This window comes from Conger conger, chromosome 9 (genome assembly GCF_963514075.1).
Source record: "Conger conger chromosome 9, fConCon1.1, whole genome shotgun sequence".
Classification (NCBI taxonomy): Eukaryota; Metazoa; Chordata; class Actinopteri; order Anguilliformes; family Congridae; genus Conger; species Conger conger.
Window position 1 is genome coordinate 13,914,296 of NC_083768.1, and position 18,686 is coordinate 13,932,981.

Here is an 18,686-nt window from a genome sequence, read left to right on the forward strand (position 1 = left end):
ATTTATTTTTTTCTCCCAGAACTCCAGAGCGTGGGAGGTCTTTCGGTGCCGAAGAGGATCAGAATGCCCCCTCTTCTTCCATTCCAGAGACGTGGGACATGGGGGTGATGGAGCCGCGGTGTGGCGAATGGGCTTTCTATTTCAGGACCTGATCAGCCAATGAGATGCTCTGATCAAGACCCAACCGCCCTGCTTCCAAGGGGTTTATACCATCTCCACTACAGTGGCGACAAGGCGGTGATTATCGGAGCTATCCACCGCTAAACGTCTGGTCCGAGCGGGAGCGTGTGATCTCTGACAGAGACGGAGGTGCTTAAGCATCAGGGTCCACAGGGGGGGGGGGGGGGGGGGGCTGGAGCGGTAGAAGAGGGGGAAGAGAGCAGGGTCCGGTCTGCGGTCAGAGGGAGCGGTCAGGTCAGTGGCTGCGGCTCCTGGGTAACCTGGGTAACCTGGATGATTGGCGGGGGACTCCCGGGCAACGGGCCGCACCAGCAGGCTGTGTGACCCTTCTTCGAGGCCGCGACGCCACAGCTGCGGCCCGGGACAAATCAGAGAGCAGCGCGGGACGGCACGTTAGGTCTTACACTTTTTCAGCAAGTTCAGAGCTGCTGTCTGTTATATGAAGTTAGGTCTCGGGCCCGCTGGACTCGTGGGAATACAACTGACTTATGTGAGCAGAGGCAGGTAAGAATTGTCCAATAGAAGTAGAGGCAGTTATGAATGAGGTTATTGAGAATTAATCTACGGGAGTCGGGGCCGTTGAGAATTAATCTATCTGAGTTTGGGTTGTCGAGAATTAGCCAATGGGAGTAGTGGTTGTTGAGAACGGGCCAATGGGAGCAGCGGTAGCTGAGAATGAGCCTACGGGAGTAGTGGAAGCAGGGCGTGTTCATGATGTAAGTGGCAGCAGGCGCTAACTGACCCGTTCTCCAGGTCCATTTCCTGGTCGGCCTCCACAACGGAGGACTCGGTGTCGATGTCCGCCTCCGTGCTGCCCTCACTGCCCGGCCCGGAGCCCGAGAGCCTGCAGGGGCTCTCCAGACTCTCTGGGCTCAGAGAGTCTCCACTACAGGAGACACACAGGCCGTCAGACACACACCAGACACGTTCACAGGCCATCCAATGCAAGTCTGAGTCACGTGAAGTCTCAAGTCTCTGAGCTAGGGTCCGAGTCGAGTCTCAAGTCTCCGAGCTAGGGTCCGAGTCAAGTCTCAAGTCTCTGAGCTAGGGTCCGAGTCAAGTCTCAAGTCTCTGAGCTAGGGTCCGAGTCAAGTCTCAAGTCTCTGAGCTAGGGTCCGAGTCAAGTCTCAAGTCTCTGAGCTAGGGTCCGAGTCAAGTCTCAAGTCTCCAGAATGGTGCAGCCTAACTGAAGAAACTGTATTATCAGGGGCACACCCAAAAAAAGTGGTTGTTTCATTTATTTATTCATATATCAATGAACTATATGTGAATAAATGAACTATAACTACACACCTGAGCCAACATTTTGGCAAAGCCTTTCTCAAGGGTGGGTAAAGGCTTTGGCAAAACCTCAGGCCTGGTCTGGTAGTTCATTCATATGTCAATAAATAAGATCAAATAAATAACCATTCTATTTTTTAAGAGCTCTGTGTGACTTATGTGACATAATGTAAACATTACCATGGGCCCATAATAGTGAGGGTCACTACCAAACTAGGGGCCTGCTACATGGACACAGATTAAGCTTAATCCTGGACTAAATGCAGTTTTGTATGGACAATCTCCAATTGAATTTAGCCTCAGACTAGGCTTAACTTGCATTTGCGATTTAATAATAATAAATAATAAAATTCATTTGTAAACTGAATTACAGTGTTGAAACCAAATAATTTAGTTTTTTTTAATATACTCTTACTTTTTAATTTTTTAATGAAAGGTTTACTTTACTGTAATCATTTTTTTTTTTAAATGAGATATTTTTTATGCAAAAAATCGGGAGCTATGATGGCATATCTACAATAGCATTATGCCATCGGAAAACCTAGCTAGAATCCAGCCATTAACCAATGCATAATGAAATCATAACTCATTTCAATGCCGCATGCAATTACAGTACGACAGGTTTTACACCGTTTAATGCCAACGCCTATTACAAACAAGCTAGAGTAAATAGTTTATATTTGTATGAAACTGGAATAATAATAAATGTCCACGCAACTACTGCATAACGTCACCTAACAGGGCATTCAAAACAACTCACTGTCCTGCTTGCATATCGATCTTAAGGAGCATACCAAAACATTTTTGTTTGTTTTTTGTTTTTTTTATAGTGCAACCCTCATGCTCCAGATCAAAACCCCATTAGATGACCGTTTAAAATGGAAGGGGCCTTTCAAGCCAACCTGAAAAGGTTTGTTCTAACGTTATTGTACGTCTAGTGGTTCTCTAGTTGGCTTGCATAGCTTTTCAAAATGCAATTTAAGTTTCATTTTAAATGCAAGCCTACGTCGCTATAACAAAGTAATATTTGTCGCGCTTCCGTGATGCTGATCAATGGGTGGATTATACGGAGTCTGAAACGCATCATTTGGCCAACACAACAGTATTGCCAACTAACGTTATGCAATAGTGAAAAGCGGTAAACCGACTGATCTTTCCGGATGAGTTTTCAAATGTCGGATGAAAATTTACGTGGTTGCTCCCGCATCTTTTATTTTAATAGTTGCAATCATTTTGTTTGGCTCAATGCGTCAGAATTCTTTAAACCCAAAGTCACAACCTAAGGAACTGTAATGTCAGCTATGCCGCAAGAAATACAGTGTAGGGTGTTGCTACGGTTGCTGTAATATATTGTGTTTAATCGCACTAGTTCATACAGTGCTTCGCTTTCCGTACCTGCAATCTGTTATGTACCTTGGGTGTGCCCGGAGTTCGGTTGACTGCGTAGCACAATAAACAAGATGACTCCAAACTGAGTTGTGGCGCTGTCCGGTACATTACAGCTGCAACTGAAACGCGCAGGGTGTGGCGCGTAAAACGACGTTGGGTGTTTTTTTAACCGAAGATTATTTTTCATATAAATCATTGAAAAATAATGATTGGTCATGACATTGTTCAGGATGGCAATCGGCAGACTCGTATTGTTCGAGTCATTATTGACAAGTCCCAGTCAAGTCTCAAGTCAGTTTTGGAAGAGTCCTAGTTGAGTCTGGAGTCATGTGCGACTTTAATGCGACTGGAGTCAGATTCCCCATCTCTGAGGCACACGCACACATACCCACACGCACGTGCACATACAGGCACAGGCACACACATACATGCACACACGCACGTGCACATACAGGCACAGGCACACACATACATGCACACACGCATGTGCACATACAGGCACACACATACATACCCACACGCACGTGCACATACAGGCACAGGCACACACATACACGCACACATACATACCCACACGCACGTGCACATACAGGCACACACATACATGCACACACACACGTACACATACAGGCACAAGCACACACATACACGCACACATACCTACACGCACGTGCACATACAGGCACAGGCACACACATACATACCCACACACACGTACACATACAGGCACAGGCACACACATACACACCCACATGCACGCAGACACACACACACACACACACACACACACACACCCACCCATATGCACATACACGCACAGACATACACATGCACACGCACGCACACGCACGCACGCACGCACGCACACACACCCACACAGACAAATATGCACACACACAAACATACACACCCACCCATACACAGACACGCACACGCACACAGACCCACACACACACGCATGCACAGACACGCACAGACACGCACAGACACAGCGGTATGAGGTGCATTACTTGACTCTTTTCTCCAGAATGTGAATGTGGAGCCGCTTCTCCTCCAGGGCCTTCCGCAGCTCCTCGATCTCCCTCTGCTTCTCCACCAGCTCCTTCTGCAGGCGGTAGTTAGTCTCCTCCAGGGTCTCGCAGAAGGCCTGCGTATGGGTGATTTATGAGACTGAGAGAGCTCCGAGTCAGCTCTCCGGACTGTGCCAACCTACGCTCGTGCTCAAGGAATAAGTCTGCTGCTGAAAACAAATATTCTCGGCAAGTGCTTAAGGTGTTTTTACAATATCCTCACATGTTTGTTTCCCCCCCCCAAACTGTTCTGAACTTATTCATAGCGGCAACGGCAAGGCCGCTGCTCTCACTGGACACTAATCAAGCCACCGATTCTGGAACTTTCCGCAGCATAAGAAAAGCACGCTGCAGGGCTCCCAGTGTTCAGCATGGGAACGAGGTGTGGGAATACACACCTCCACAAGTGGAACAGCCACCCCCCACCCCCACCCCCGCCCATTGTTTCCACCGGGACCGAGGCCCAGGCACACAGATCGGTTTACAGCGTGACCCTTCTGCAGAAAACGCCTCACCCGACTCTCCTCCAGACTGTCGAAGGGGCCCGGAGGGTCGTCCAAACACAGGAACTCTCTCACTGGCAAGCTGAAGGCAGAACAGGTTTGGCTGCTTTCACTGGACTGGCAAAGGCAGGTTCACTCTTCTTACATACAAGTACCTACAGCACTTTACTCCACTCCCAGTGATTACAAGTAGAATATAAAATGGATGTTTTCATGTCATTTACTCAAATAGGTAACTTTATTGCCCTCAGTTGTCTAATTTACACGACTTGTACAGGACGACAGTAAAGATAAGATTAGTGGGATGCAAAAATTTGGGCTTTGGGTTTAAATGTCTGCTACACTATATCGGAAACCTGAACTCTACATGGTACATACTTAAACTTCAAATTTTAGAGCAAGATTACTTTTTATTTTCATTTTTTTAACGGTTTATAAATTACAAAAAAAGTAAAGGCAGGCTGTGCAAATGTTTGGGAACCCTTTTGGATTATTCTTTGTTACTTTTTAAAGAGATGATAACTAAGGCCCAGACTCAGGTGATTTACTCGTTAGGGCTTCAATGAGTCAGGTGAGTATAATTCTAGGGCTGAACTTTTTATTCTGAAATATCCAACTGCAGTGGCTGCTCTGTCAACAACCAAGGGCTCCTCTAAAGAATTGTTGAATGATTTTGAAGAAATGTGTCATGTTAAATGTTGCACCATTTAGAGGTCAGGTCCCCTTCTGCTCACTTACATATTCATTGCAGAAGGCTTTTTGAAGCAGGGACGCCCACATTTACACACTACTGTAAACACAGTAAAACTAAGACTGTGTATACTCTAACTGAACAAATGTGCAATCCAACAGTGCATTCAGAAGATCATTTAGTGGTTTCCCAGCTACATGCAACATTCATTCAACACTGTAACAGGGACAAATAAAGTCCTGCAGGAGACTTCCAACATGTTAAGCGTACACACGTACACGCACACGTGCACACACGCACACGCACACACCTGGTGGCTATGTCTTTGCGTGCGACCAGGTTCTGCAGGAACACCTGTAGACCCAGCTGTCTCTCCTCGAGGAACTCTGTGTCGTAGTTGTCCTTGAACCAGCGTTTGGGTGGCAAAGAAAAACTGAATCCGGGGAACTTGTCTTTGAGCTGGAATACACACACACACACACACACACACACAAACACGCAATTCAACTGACAAATCAACACAAATGCAGAACCTCACACCATCATTAAATTAATATGAAAACATGATATTTTGTAAACTACCTCTCGCATTATGCTACTCGTATTACATTTTAGTAGAAGGGGGGCTTTAATGCAAAGTATTTCCTTAAGGCTGGTGCAACCACTGACTGACCCCTTCTTCCTCACAATAACGCGTGTGTGAAACTTCTCCACACTATTTCGATGACACTGGTCCCTTCTGCATCCGACTACTCTTCTAGCCAAAAAAGTCTTGTGAACAGATTTAATGGGAGTTCTGTAATGCCACCATAACTGTGGTTCTTAGAAAGTTAGAGGCAATCGGGTTTCTACTATTAACTTGAGGACAGGGTGGAGTAGCAATTCCTTCTTAAATATTCTTGAGCCAGGATGGATGTCAGTGTGCCTTGTACCTGCTGAGGACACAATGTCCCCTCTGTGCGTTTTAGTGCAGAACGTCTGCGTGCGAGTTTACACTTATTTCTGCCCACGGAAGCATACAGTATTGGAACAGTATGTGTTTGTTCCATGACGGATACGTACTTCCACAATTTATCAACAAAGCAGCTCTTGACTATGACTATGCTAACTATCTTAACTGTTGCTGTGTGTGTGTGTGTGTGTGTGTGTCAGCGTGCGTGTGCCTCAAATGCAAGGAACTCCCCCCCCCCCCCCCCCGCCCCTCTTATTCTGAGCTGGTCTTAATCCTCCTTTCACACACAAACCCCAGATCAAATATCTCTGCTTTCAGCTGGTAAGACAAGTACTGTGTTGAGCGCATTGTGGCGCAGGGCTGTCCCAAAAACCAAGCTTTCCCGCACCCCGCCCCGAGGCGTGCCTCACCTTGCTGTTCAGCCTGGAAAAGTCTGTGTACCTGCGGAACACCACCCAGCTCTCCTGGCCCTTCCTCACCAGGATCTTGTACACCTGTGAGAGACAAACAGACTTACAGCCTCCCCGATATGGTCAATGGTTCGCGTTTATATAGCGCCTTTATCCAAAGCGCTGTTCAAATGATATGTGAGCTTCCAATGTCTAAATGTATTCACCTTTCACCAACTCGACAAACAGTGACAACACCGTCTAAATCTGAGGAAAGGAAGACCTTAACTGCTATACCTTTCGAAAATGTGTCTTTTTTTACAACCTACTCCTCAACACACTACTCATTCCATTTACGATGTCTTAAAAATGGAGATTAGTCTTGCATTTTAGAAAAATCCATGCTCGGAAGTGCACGCTGTCTGTTTCTGTTTTGATGAAGACGAAAGAGGATGTGCAGCACAGAAGATGTGTCCATGGCAATATCTAAAATAAGCAACAGAAAATTGATAAGTTTTATTTCGGAGCTTCGGCATGAGCGGTTAATTTCTCATGAAAAGCGGCCATCAGATTCTCCCGGGTGGGTGGTGAATCAGGAACTCAGGCATCGGTGAATGTTTAAATATTAAATATAGCGGATGGCTGGCTCACCAGACTGAGTCAGAATCCACAAGACACGTCTGGGTATTTTTACATTCTGAGTCTGTTGTGAGCACAGTCTTATTCAGGGTAAAATAACAGATATGTGTGTTTCCCCAAAGAATTAGGACATCCATTACACCCAACCTGGTCATTTAGCCAGCTAGCCTGCCAGGCACAGAATTCAGATACAACATCACACAGCCGCTCATTTTAACAGGACAAATATGAAAAGTCTTTCAGCATCAGTAGTATGGCAATAGCCTAGGACAGTGGCCCTCAATCCTGGTCCAGGAGAGCCACATGGTGTGCTGGCTTTTGTCTTTGCCTTAACATCTGAAACCAATTCAGACCCAAGAAACCAGGTGACGTGAGTTAACTGTGTAATTACCTGCTTTCAATGATCAATTAGGTACTGGGTAACAACAAAAGGCAACACACCCTGCGGCTCTCCAGGACCAGGAGTGAGGACCACTGGCCTAGGGACAGTAGACAGCTTATTTGCTATACCCTTGAGAACTTAAAGCTAGCTAAAGGGCTCTTCTCTCTTTACGCAACTAAAAGTTACTGTTACAACATATACTTCAGAGAATCAGAGACCATAACAGGAATTTGCAAAGACACATGTTTTGGGAAACTCTGAGACAACAATTTACATGTTCTACTTATGTTTTAGGCCCTAGGATGTCCACAGACAGGACACACACAAACTCTTATCCCCAGTTCCATAAGGATAAAATAGCCAAGGCTGCAACGGACAAAGACGAAGGGGTTAAGCAATGCTCATCTGAAAAGGCGACGTTAAAAAACACGGGGAACGGAGTAGAGCCTTACGGTGAATTTGGCGCGCTCCTCCATGATCTCGTACCCCAGGAGGGTAGGGGTGACAGGCCGCTCCCGCGGGGGCGAGTCCAGAGAGTCGTCATGGGAACGGGGTCGGTTGGAGTACTCCATAGAGGGGCCCGTTCCGTTGAGCCTGGTCCGGGTCACAGGGCTGTGGCACTCCAGAGGCGGGGTGGCACAGGGCCGGGAGGACCCCCCTCTCGTTTCGGGGATGGTCTCGTCCCCGGGGGCCCTGGAGGGGGAGCCCGACCCGGTGGAGACGCTGCCCAGCGAGGCGGTCCGTCGAACCCGCGACCTGGCCCGCTCCATCGGGAAGGGGACGGGGACGAACGGTGTGGCCATGTCCTTCACTGCGCCCCTGCTGCACTGGCACTGAGGGTCCTGGTGGTCACGCCTCGTAAGCTGCTCTGAATACGGGTATCTCGCCAAATGCCTGAACGGAAATGTGTATGTTCACGACACAAATACAGAATGGACTGAAATGCCGGCACGCAACATGAAAACGAATTTCACCTTTTGCGTGTGTATGTGCGTGTGTGGGGGTTACAAACTCAGAATAAAGAATAAAGAATGAATAATAAATAACACATTCATCACAACTCAAGCTGCTAAGTTGCACGGTAGCACTGCATTATTATTTAGTGGTGCAATATTATATTTAACCTCTGGTGTTGATTATCGATCCTCTCTCCCTCTAATCTGAGGCAATCAATCCATCATCGTTCCCGGCCATTCGTTCTCAGGGTCAAGACTTGATCTTTAAAAATAACCCCATTAGGAAGCAGCAGGCTGAGTAAAGTACATCTGACTGTAAAGCCAAAGCCACATCAGTTCTTCCACTCCCATCCAATTATTCCCTGATGTGTATCAGTACATCAGCTCTTGTGTGGTGCTATGCACGTAAGACATAATGGTCTTTTGGTCTTATTATTGATTTTCATTCCCACACACTTATCTTTTCGTGTTGACTAAATACGGACTCACAGCAAAGGGATCAAAGTTTCAGGCAGGGCAGTTGAAAATATAGATTCAAGTCATGCTGTTTTCCGTTTTCTTGTCATGGCCTCCTCTCCAAATATAACCAACAAAATGTCTGTATACAGTCTTTAAAGTCTGTATACTTGTCTAATAATTTGATCGACTAACTGATCTGGTTCTGTTGCCGACTTTTACCTCCAGTCCTGGTCACACTTCAATCAGCATTTAATAATTACCTTTACATTTTGAGTGAAAGCAGAAATAACAACAGTTATAGATATAACTTTTGTTACATTAGTAACGTCACACCAAGGTAGGTTACTTAACACTTCATGCTGGCATGTATGAAGTAATTCTGTGTTTTTAAAACAATAAAAGTTATGCAAATTTATCGAGAAAATCTGACGCGTGATGAACTATTCGCAAATGGTATTCCACGTGAATAACTTCAAGGTAGTGGTTACTTGTAATAATTCCAATAGGTTGAAAGATGGGGTGCAATAGCTCACATTACACAGTGAAAACACTGACGTCTGTAACAACCCAATGTAACCAGTTAGCCTATGTAACCCTTTTGATAAAGACATAGTTGCACATCGATAAAGATATAGATACTCATATCAAGATTACACATTATATGTTATTCGTGCCTGTCATTCGGAAACATTGTCAACATGACAACTCGCAAACCAGCAGTAGTTAACAGAATTGTTCGTGTTATTAACTTGCTTGTCAGATACGTAGCTACCTTCTGTACTCCTGTCCTTTAATTCGCAGATAATTTTAAGTGATCAATCTTCCACGGCCAAACGCTAGCTAGGACACTTTGTAGCTAATACAACTGACCGACTCGCTTCCGGCTACCGTAGCTATAAACAAGATCATGTGCTTTCCGACAAGCTTGGCTTCATCCACGGCAAAAGAAACGGGGAATTGAAGTCAGTTTTATTTTTGTCGTTTACTTACCTGATATTGTTCTTATTCCCCGTTGGTTTTCGGGTTTCATCACCACCAAACGTCAAGAACCCGTATAATTTAGCTAGCTACCTGTTAGAAATAGCCTACAATTTTCTTCGCTTATGTATTTCAAGCCGCGACGAGCCATCTGGAGAGACGTCATCACGCAGAGGCCGTGAGCCCTCAGAAGCATATGAACGAAGGAGGAACAGCCAATCCGGTGACGAGGAGGTTTACTTCTTTCCCCAAAAAAGTTCTGTCCGCCAGGATCAGGAAAGTGTTCATAGTTTAGCATTGTTTTGTTATTCAAGTTATTATTATTATTATTATTATTATTATTATTATTATTATTATTATTATTATTACTGTCTGAAAAAAACACCACCTGTCTCTGGACTGCGGAGTGATACAATTGCAGTTGTTTTTGTCTTACAAAGATATAAAGCAATGTAATGAAGAACAAGGGCGCCGCCACCCTGCCCGATCCTTTGTAGGATAAATGAATGGCAGCGACGAAAGCCTACCCTCAGGACAGGAGATTTTACTGATAGATATCCTCCTAAAAAGCACTGCCGAGTGTCAACGCTCTTTATGAAGGGCAACAGTAGCCCGACAGACACATATAATTTGTCTTTATATATGCGCTGTTCAGTCAATCTTCATTGCTTCTGTGGTCTCCCGTGATGTCCAGTGTTGTTTGATTTGGGGGGGGGGGGGCACCTTTGCTTTTACTGTTAAACAAACTGTTCTGTGATTTGAGCAGAGAACTCAAAAATTAAGAAATTAAGTGTAATGTAACTGGCAGCATAGGAAAGCACTGTCATGGCATAGGTCAAGTAAGCATGCCATACACCTTGATTTTGCTTTTCAGCTCTACTGTCACTTAAGACATCATTTTTTGTGTGCGGTGATGTGGCATACTCTGGTGCTTTGCGAGTTCATGCACTCTGGTACGTGCTGGGGAATCAAGCTTTTGAAAACACAACGCCAGACAATATTTCCGAGTGAACACACTTTTGATTAATTTACTGCTGCTGTTACATCTCGCTGCTGTGTCAGTGAATTAAAAAAGGGAAATATTTCCTCTGTCAAATAAAAGCACACCATTCCTATGGGCTTATGTATTCTTGGTCACCATAGCGATATGTCTGAAACATATCAAGCAACAGCGTGACAAGCAGCATATTTGCCTGGGGCTTTTGCGTCTTTAGACTGCAACGTTAGTGATGTACTTGGATTGTCCCTAAGGTAGGTTCACTTGTCAACCTTAAGGTGTGAGAACAGCTGTACTGTTCTGCCACGGGCACTACTGCAAATAACCAGCAGATGGCAGAGATGAGTTGTGCTTGTATTTGTTAGTCGTGCGAGTGCACGCGTGTCTGCGAGTGTGTGTCTTCATTCTTACCCTCGGTAATGCACGATTCCCTTTTTTCCAGGGCCTATTTTAGGCGTGCACCTACAAAGGTATGGACTACAATGACACGACGAGGCAACACTTGAATAGCAGTGCTGCAGTTCAGAAGAGAATGAATAAGTTTCCACAGTGTTTTAATGACACGACTGGATGAACTAGTACACAGCGGCTTCTTCCATCAATTGAAAGAAAAATACATTTCCGATATAGCAACATGCGCTCAGCTCATTTGCACATTCCTTTGTGAGTCAGTTCTGGTTTACATCAGAGCACAACCCGATACCGCAAAATCAAACATGAATTGGAAGAAATTGGATGTCATTGGAATGGCTTGACATGTTTTTATCAGTTTTAAGCTCGGTAATAATGCTTTTACTAAACCGTTAGGCATCCAGTGAAGAAAAGCTTTGCTAGCAGATTTGCCTTTCAAATCTGCAGCAGATGATGTTAAATCCCAATGAGTGTATTCTCCATGCATCTGAGTGTGATTAGCCATGCTGATTCCATGGGGGGTTGGAATATGACTGAGAGGAGGTCCAGGAAGAGGTCTGGGACCAGGGTTTTTTAGAGGTTGTGAAAAGGTCACTGTCAGTGTGCACCTCAGGGGTCAACAGTGAACTACTGATTCCATTTACTGAAAAAATATTCCACACTGTGTGCTTACTGTGCTATTGGCATTTAATTGGCTGTGATAGTTCATGCGATGATTGGCTCTTTCTCACGAATATTCATGAAGGATGTATGGTTATAATGTGTGACCACAGTTAGCTATCCTAAACATGTCTTGGAGGATCGTTTTTGTTACCAACTGGGACATCCAACTATAGATATAAAAATAGAGGAATGGTGATAAAATCGTGATAAAATAAATTGATGTTGTAGGGAATTTTACATAAGTTTGCCTCTCTGCAGACCCCTAGAAGGAACCAGACTGTGTTGACCATGTTGACACAGGGTCAGCAAGGTTTGATGAAAAGACAGTGCTCATCAATACAGGACTATTGCTCCCATCATTGTGCTGCCTCTGCGCAATTCTGCCACCTCAGTGGAATGCTCCCAGAACTGATAAGTTGAAATAGCACTGTATAAACCATGGGTTTTCCCACATACAGTGTTTGGTGTCTTTGGAAATAAACCACAGGTAATACAAGTTACCGGTGAGTCAGCATCCAGCTGTGTTACAAAGATTAACCAGGTTTGTTAGGCTTACAGAGATAACGTCAGCAGGACCGCCGTTGTTGTTACCGCCGTCTTGTGACTCTTTATTTGATAATTTGTTGTTTTCCTGTAAACCCTGGGTATATAGAGGGGAACGTGGAATGGTTCGGGAATGGTTCGCGCACCATTCGCGTATAGCTATTCATATTAAATCTTGTAATTCTTGTAACACATTGTAATTCTATTTCTGCAATACACATTGTTTAATAAATTGTATTATTTGAACCTGCATCCTCTTGACTCGCACCACTGCACACCTACCAGTTTAGAGTCCTAACAGACATTGACAACCTAGGATAACTAGGTTGTAATACCTGCACCCCGTAGTCATTCGCCTGTACATCAGTGCCGTCACAAGATACATAAGTGTATCATTGTAGGCTATACAGGCCACAGGCACGTCCGAGTCCACATAGATAGATAGCGATCGTATAGAGCCACACTATTGGCGGACATTTGCAGTTCCTTTTGTTGAACTTTTAGAACATAGAAGTTTAACTTATCTTTTGGAGTCAGATAAGCAAGAAAATTAAATTCCAGTAGCATTGGTCAGACTACACGCGTTTCCTTCACCTCTCAGATACTTCCGCCTTTTCGGTGTATTTGGGGGTTTCTTACAATGTTAACTGTTTACAACAGAGATTACACGGTATATTAATCCAAACTGCCACAAACACAATTGAATCCCTGGTTTAGCAGGTATTACCAGCTGTATTGTTTCCCATTCCCCCCCATAATTGCTTTGATTTAGACTCAAGGAAAGTGTCTCTGCAAAAGTTTCCATCCGCAATATTTATCACTTCACGGGATGGCAAGGGTATGGACAACATAAATGATTAAAGCGCACGGTGTGCTATACAGTTTGGAATAATTACGCACTAAATCAACAGGAGAGTGTCACGGACAGAGAGCACCTGCACAGCGGTGATATCGCGTGAATGTATTCTGTGCATGGCCTCTGTCTCTCCGTTCCCCGTGGCCAGAGAGCAGCAAACCAACATAAATATGGTCTGTGCAGGACCCCGTCTCAAAGGCTAAAGAAACGGGACGTGGCGCAATTGTTGTTGTTGTTTCTCTCTGAACGCAGGACATACAGTATTTCCAATGTGAAACCCGGAGGAACAGAAAAGAAAGAACATTTTTTTTAGGGCAACGAAGAAGCGCTCCTTCTTTGATATTCTCCTTAGCGTGATCATTCCTCGGCTGGATGTGGCTACGGCGAGCAGCCAGGGGAATCCCCAGAGAGGACTTGTCCTACTAATTACGAGAAATCAATATTCATGTCATACGGACTCAGGGTGCCATAAAATCCCTCGCCTTTTATGGCGATAATGAAGGAGCGCAGTAGCTAAATAATGGTTGGGGGCCTGATCTTGATGGAAGAGCTCTCGTATGGATTAGCTATGACAACGAAAAGAGCCCGTGGTGCAGGAGCAAAACAAAGCAATCGAGCCACTGGAGCGTAAACCAAAGAAATTGAGTTTGCGCCAGATAGGTCTTGGTTGAGATAATGATTAATTACACAAGGCAGTAAGTAGAAGAAGAAGAACAACAACCCTAGTAAGAACAAAATATTTTCTGAAAGGGGCGATAAACATTGCAGCATTAATGTTTACTGATAAACAGAAGAAAAAAAAGATTCACTTCAGTCATTCTTCAGTGGGAGACTGCCTGTTGACCTGAAAGTGTATGAAAAGGGACAAGGTAATTGGATATCCTGGATTTGTACGTCATACAGCACAAATTATATTATCTGTGGGCAACACTGTACCTGTTGCCATGGCACTGCACCTTCCCCATATTACCCATGGCTGTGAATTTATTCAGTCTTTGTCACTTCACTTTGATTCAAACTATCTCACTCCGAATGAATAAAAGGACATCATAGAATGGCATTCTGTAAGTGTGATAGAAACGTTGGACAAGTCTTATGTTCGGTAATGGCCTCTAATTAAAGCAGGCTGTTCTGTATTAATTACAGTCTCGCTGGTAATTTCTTTTAATAACATACATGCTTGGAACTAATCTCCGTTTCTCTGTATTCGTATTCACATGGGTGTTATGAGCTTTATGAAAGTGAATTGACGCATTGAGGCTGAACAGGCTGGGAGTGTCCGAGTGGGGGAGGGGGGCGGTGTAATTCGTAAATGATGTAATTTCAAGATTAACAGAGCCTCAGGACATGTACAGAAACTAAATATCCTATGTGTTACCAGCACTAGCTCGGTATTATTTAACTGTCTTGGAATTGCATTCATCATATCCAAACATTACTGTGCAAGTTTGCATTTCACAGTTTCTTTTTTTTCAGGCCACAGACACAACCCTCTCTCCTACAGTGGAGTAAGCTATGATGGCAGCTAGAATGTGGTTGAATATTAAGAGGGTGCTCGGGGTGGTAAATGCGATAACTGAAGAAGAGCCGGTACTTAATAAAAGATGAAAGAACATGAGACAGACTAAAGGAGCGGGAGCAACACTTTTATCCCCAAAGGCAGCAGGTTCAAATCGCAGGAGGGATGCTGGCCTGTTACCCTTCAGCAAAACTATAACTTTATCCAGCCATCTTTAATATGAGTGACACAAACCGCTCCAGTTCTGCGATGAGCAGGCATGCCGTTTGTAACACTCTCAGAGATAAAGTTACAGCGGAGGTACATTTAGTTTTTTTAAGAGACAAATTTCCAAAATGTACCCTGAAAGGTACAAAAATGTTCTTACATTAAGCACCTTTTGTAAGAATAAATCGTACAAATGAACTTTACAATACAAAAGTGCCTAGGGAACTACTCCAGCGGCAAGTATAGAAGAAAAGTACCTTTTTAGGCACTTTCTCATGCCTTTTTTTCCGAGAGTGAAGAATGGGACTCATGTAGGCTATGAATAGGATTCAGGGATTTCACTGCACTGAACATGCTTGTATGAGCAGAAACCTTGTTCGCTATATGCAGAGAACACATTGAATATGCCTGTGGATGAATATTAAAACATTTCCCTTTGTGATTAGATCGCAATCACAGGCCTTGGACGGAAACGAAAGCCTGCTGCAAGGGAAAGTGTCTCCGTCACCCTGCCAGAGGAAAACTGCAGGTAATTAACTCAACAGCCACAAAACCGCTGCTTAGTGGAACCAGGGCACCGATAACACAGATGGTATTATCGAAAAATAATCATCTTGTGTCTTTAGTGAAAGACAACCTGGGAGAAAATTCCATCACTATATAGGTCCAGTAGTAAAAAGTAAACACACTAAAAAGTATAATCCACAGCCCATGAAAAAGGAAAGGTGCATTAGCCTGTATTACTACAAACAGCCCACAGGAGGCATTTGATGTACTGTACCCACAGAGGCATGCATCATAATGTTTTACAGACAGCAAGCCCTGGATGTCAAAGTGGAAGTGGGGCTTGAGTATGGAGCAGTTTGTATGGTGGAGGAAGCACACGGGCAGTGAAAGACTGACGCAGGGAGGGGTCAAATGGAATACAAATACACAATATCGTATATGAAAGGATGATACGGCTCTTTCCAGGGATTTCTTGGCGGAGAATTGAAGGCCAGTGCCCCGCACAAGGATTAAGGGGTGAAACCGGCTTGAAAAACAGGGTCAGCTTTTATCCAGTAGTTTCAAGATTTGAAAAATGTCATTGTGTAGCTGAAGTCAAAGTTAGAATCTCGTTGGTATAGTATCGGTTGATAGGCCTGCGTTAACCAGTACTCGACTCTACTTAGCAACTGCTGCCCTGTTGCTCGGGGAATGTTAAATGCAGACTTATTCTGATGGCTGATCATTTAGCCTGGGAAGAGGAAAGGTCATGTAGAATAACGTGCCAGTACTATTTTTTGAAGAATATTTTAGATGTAAATTTGTGCTGATATCCATGAAAAAATGAACAAGGTTACTTATAATGTATTTTTTCTAAAATAGAATGGAAAAGGAATAATGTGAGACAAAATATGTTTCCAAAATATTTTATGCAACTTTGTGTGAAAACGGTATCAAAATCCGGAAAATATGGAGAACATCCTGGGGAATTGCACAGAACAGAGAACAGAACAGTAGAGAACATTTACCCTAACATTCCCAAATATTTTCTGGCTTCTATAGAATGACAATAAATAACAATCAAATGCTTTCAAATAACGAGTGCCTGCAGTATTTGTCCGTGCAGATAGAGGGCACTGGAGAGCAGGATCACAAATGAGCTTCACTGATGGAACTCACTAGGCTTTGCTTCCGACATCATTCAGGTGTTCTTTTCCGCTTTTTACAAATAGAAATCAAAAGAGTCTGCCCTGTGTGCTGGAATTGCCGAAATAACAACAAGATCAATGGTCTTGTTTATCACAGCCATGAAAGCGGAAAAAAACTTAACGCAAGATAAATTACATGGCTGTTTGTAGCACTATTAGAGGTTAGAAATAGCAGTGTCTCCTCTCTTGTTAAGTACTCTGTTATTTTCTTGTCTTGGCTCTCTGTGTTTGAGCAATGATACCGTTTGATTGCATTCATACCGAGAGACCGTTTGTCTTCCAGTTTCATTTCCGTGACTTGCCTGGAGAAAAGTGACCAAAGCCACAGAGCGGACTGAAATATGACACAAATTTTCAGCTCGAGGGAAAAAAAAATCAATTTAATTATTTTGTTATGTACTTGTAGTTGTGTAGTAATGCTCATAATATTTTTGCTCTAGGATAAAGATATTGTATTTCTTGCTCTTTACAAAGTAAATACTGTAAACACGAGTTTTTGTAAATTATTTTTATGATAGTTATTTATTAGGAGAATATTTGTTTTTATAGGTCAGTAGTTTTGTTTAATTTATGCATTTATTTATGTTTTTTCCTCCCAAAATCACCTTCTTTCTTAAGAAGGGTGTGTCCGTCTGAGCCTCTGACAGCCACCAAAGTGATGGGGAGGCAGAGGGGGGTTATCCCCTAGTCTCAAGAGGATCAATATTCAAATGCCTTAATGGCATCAAATGGTAATTTGGCAACAATTGAAAAAAAACGGGAAGTGTTTTGTCTTCACCACATGAAGGAAAGATGCAGCGAGGGCAGATTAAAAGCGTTAAAAGTAATTAGCGCAAGCAGATCGCATTAACAGTGGAGCTGGGCAGTTCCTTCCATACGCGTGCCCTGAGTGTCCTCGTTAGTTAATTGAGTATTGACAGAAGGGGTTAATTGAAAGCCCAGGGTATGGACCTTTGACAGAACACACCGAAACACTGAGATCGAGTCTCAGATTGGAGGAGTAAAGAGTTTCTGTGCTGTTCTCTCTAAAATGCAGTTATGGAGGCACATATATACGTATGGGTTATGTATGTAATTTGCAGTTAAATGCCAGAGTGGAACTATTCTTGTTGTTTTTGGCTCTGTGCTCCAGCCCAGTGGATGAGGTTAATGTGTAGACTGTCCCCTTTAATGTCATAGTCCCCTTAGTAGGGGAGAGAGTGGGTTCTGTTGTGACACGGGGTCGTTTTATACGCAATGTATTCTGAGCACGATATTGACAGAAAACTGGTCCATTGAAATCTGAGGTGAAAGTGGACGTGTATGGGGGTGAGCGATTTACAGCATGCTAGCTTGTTTCGGATCAGGAAAAAACATTGGGTAACAATAGACCCCCGTGTCACAACAGACCCCGCTCTCCTCCACATATACGGTATATTTATTTCCCACATCAGTGTAAAGGTGCCAGAGTTGGCTAATGAGCTAATAAATACATACATACATACATACATACATACACACACACACATAAACATACCCATACCCATACAGTACACATTACAGAGAAAGAGAGATGTTGGAATGGGGGAAGTTATATTCTGTAGATAGTTCTGCCTCCAGTGCAAGGCAGCGTGTCTGCAGATTATGTTCTCCCTTCGGTATAAGGGGGTGTATTAAGGGTTGAAACACTAGTTTTTACCAATGGCATAATTTTGTTTATGACCTAGCAATGAGCGGTGTCAGACATGCCGAAGCCCACCCGGGTTATTAATGAGGGCCTGTCAAAGGCATTCCAGTCTCGCTGTAATGTATCGGACCAGGCCCCGGTGGGACCCCTGACGCAGTATTGGATTCTTTGTAACTCGGTCCCTCAGTCGAGGAGCACTGTGTAATATCTTTTCTGAACCACACCGCACCTTGATGAATGACAAAAAAATAATGGCCTTAA

The 18,686-nt window shown here is 43.9% G+C and overlaps 1 protein-coding gene across 2 annotated transcripts; it reads right to left on the reverse strand.

Annotated features, from left to right (window-relative positions):
* Positions 1-374: 374 nt before the first annotated feature.
* On the reverse strand, positions 375-10,025 carry LOC133137801 (sorting nexin-16-like). 2 transcript variants are annotated; one of them, XM_061256147.1, is made up of 8 exons: positions 9,882-10,025; positions 7,929-8,370; positions 6,477-6,560; positions 5,425-5,573; positions 4,436-4,505; positions 3,861-3,997; positions 923-1,066; positions 375-531 (listed from the first exon to the last, which is right to left on the reverse strand). In XM_061256147.1, the coding sequence occupies exons 2-8, from the start codon at positions 8,277-8,279 to the stop codon at positions 411-413; spliced, it is 1,056 nt and encodes a 351-aa protein (XP_061112131.1). In that variant the 5' UTR covers positions 8,280-8,370; positions 9,882-10,025; the 3' UTR covers positions 375-410. The 2 variants fall into 2 exon arrangements, with proteins under 2 accessions (XP_061112131.1, XP_061112132.1); XM_061256148.1 differs by lacking the exon at positions 9,882-10,025 and adding an exon at positions 9,664-9,752.
* Between the last annotated feature and the right edge of the window lie 8,661 nt (positions 10,026-18,686).

Coding starts and splice junctions, on each gene's coding strand:
- LOC133137801 (XM_061256147.1), bottom strand. CDS start 8,279: ATGGCCACACCGTTCGTCCCCGTCCCCTTCCCGATGGAGCGGGCCAGG. Junction 6,561..7,928: donor AGGAGCGCGCCAAATTCACC/GTAAGGCTCTAC, acceptor TGTCTCTCACAG/GTGTACAAGATCCTGGTGAG. Junction 532..922: donor GAAATGGACCTGGAGAACGG/GTCAGTTAGCGC, acceptor CCCGGGCCGCAG/CTGTGGCGTCGCGGCCTCGA.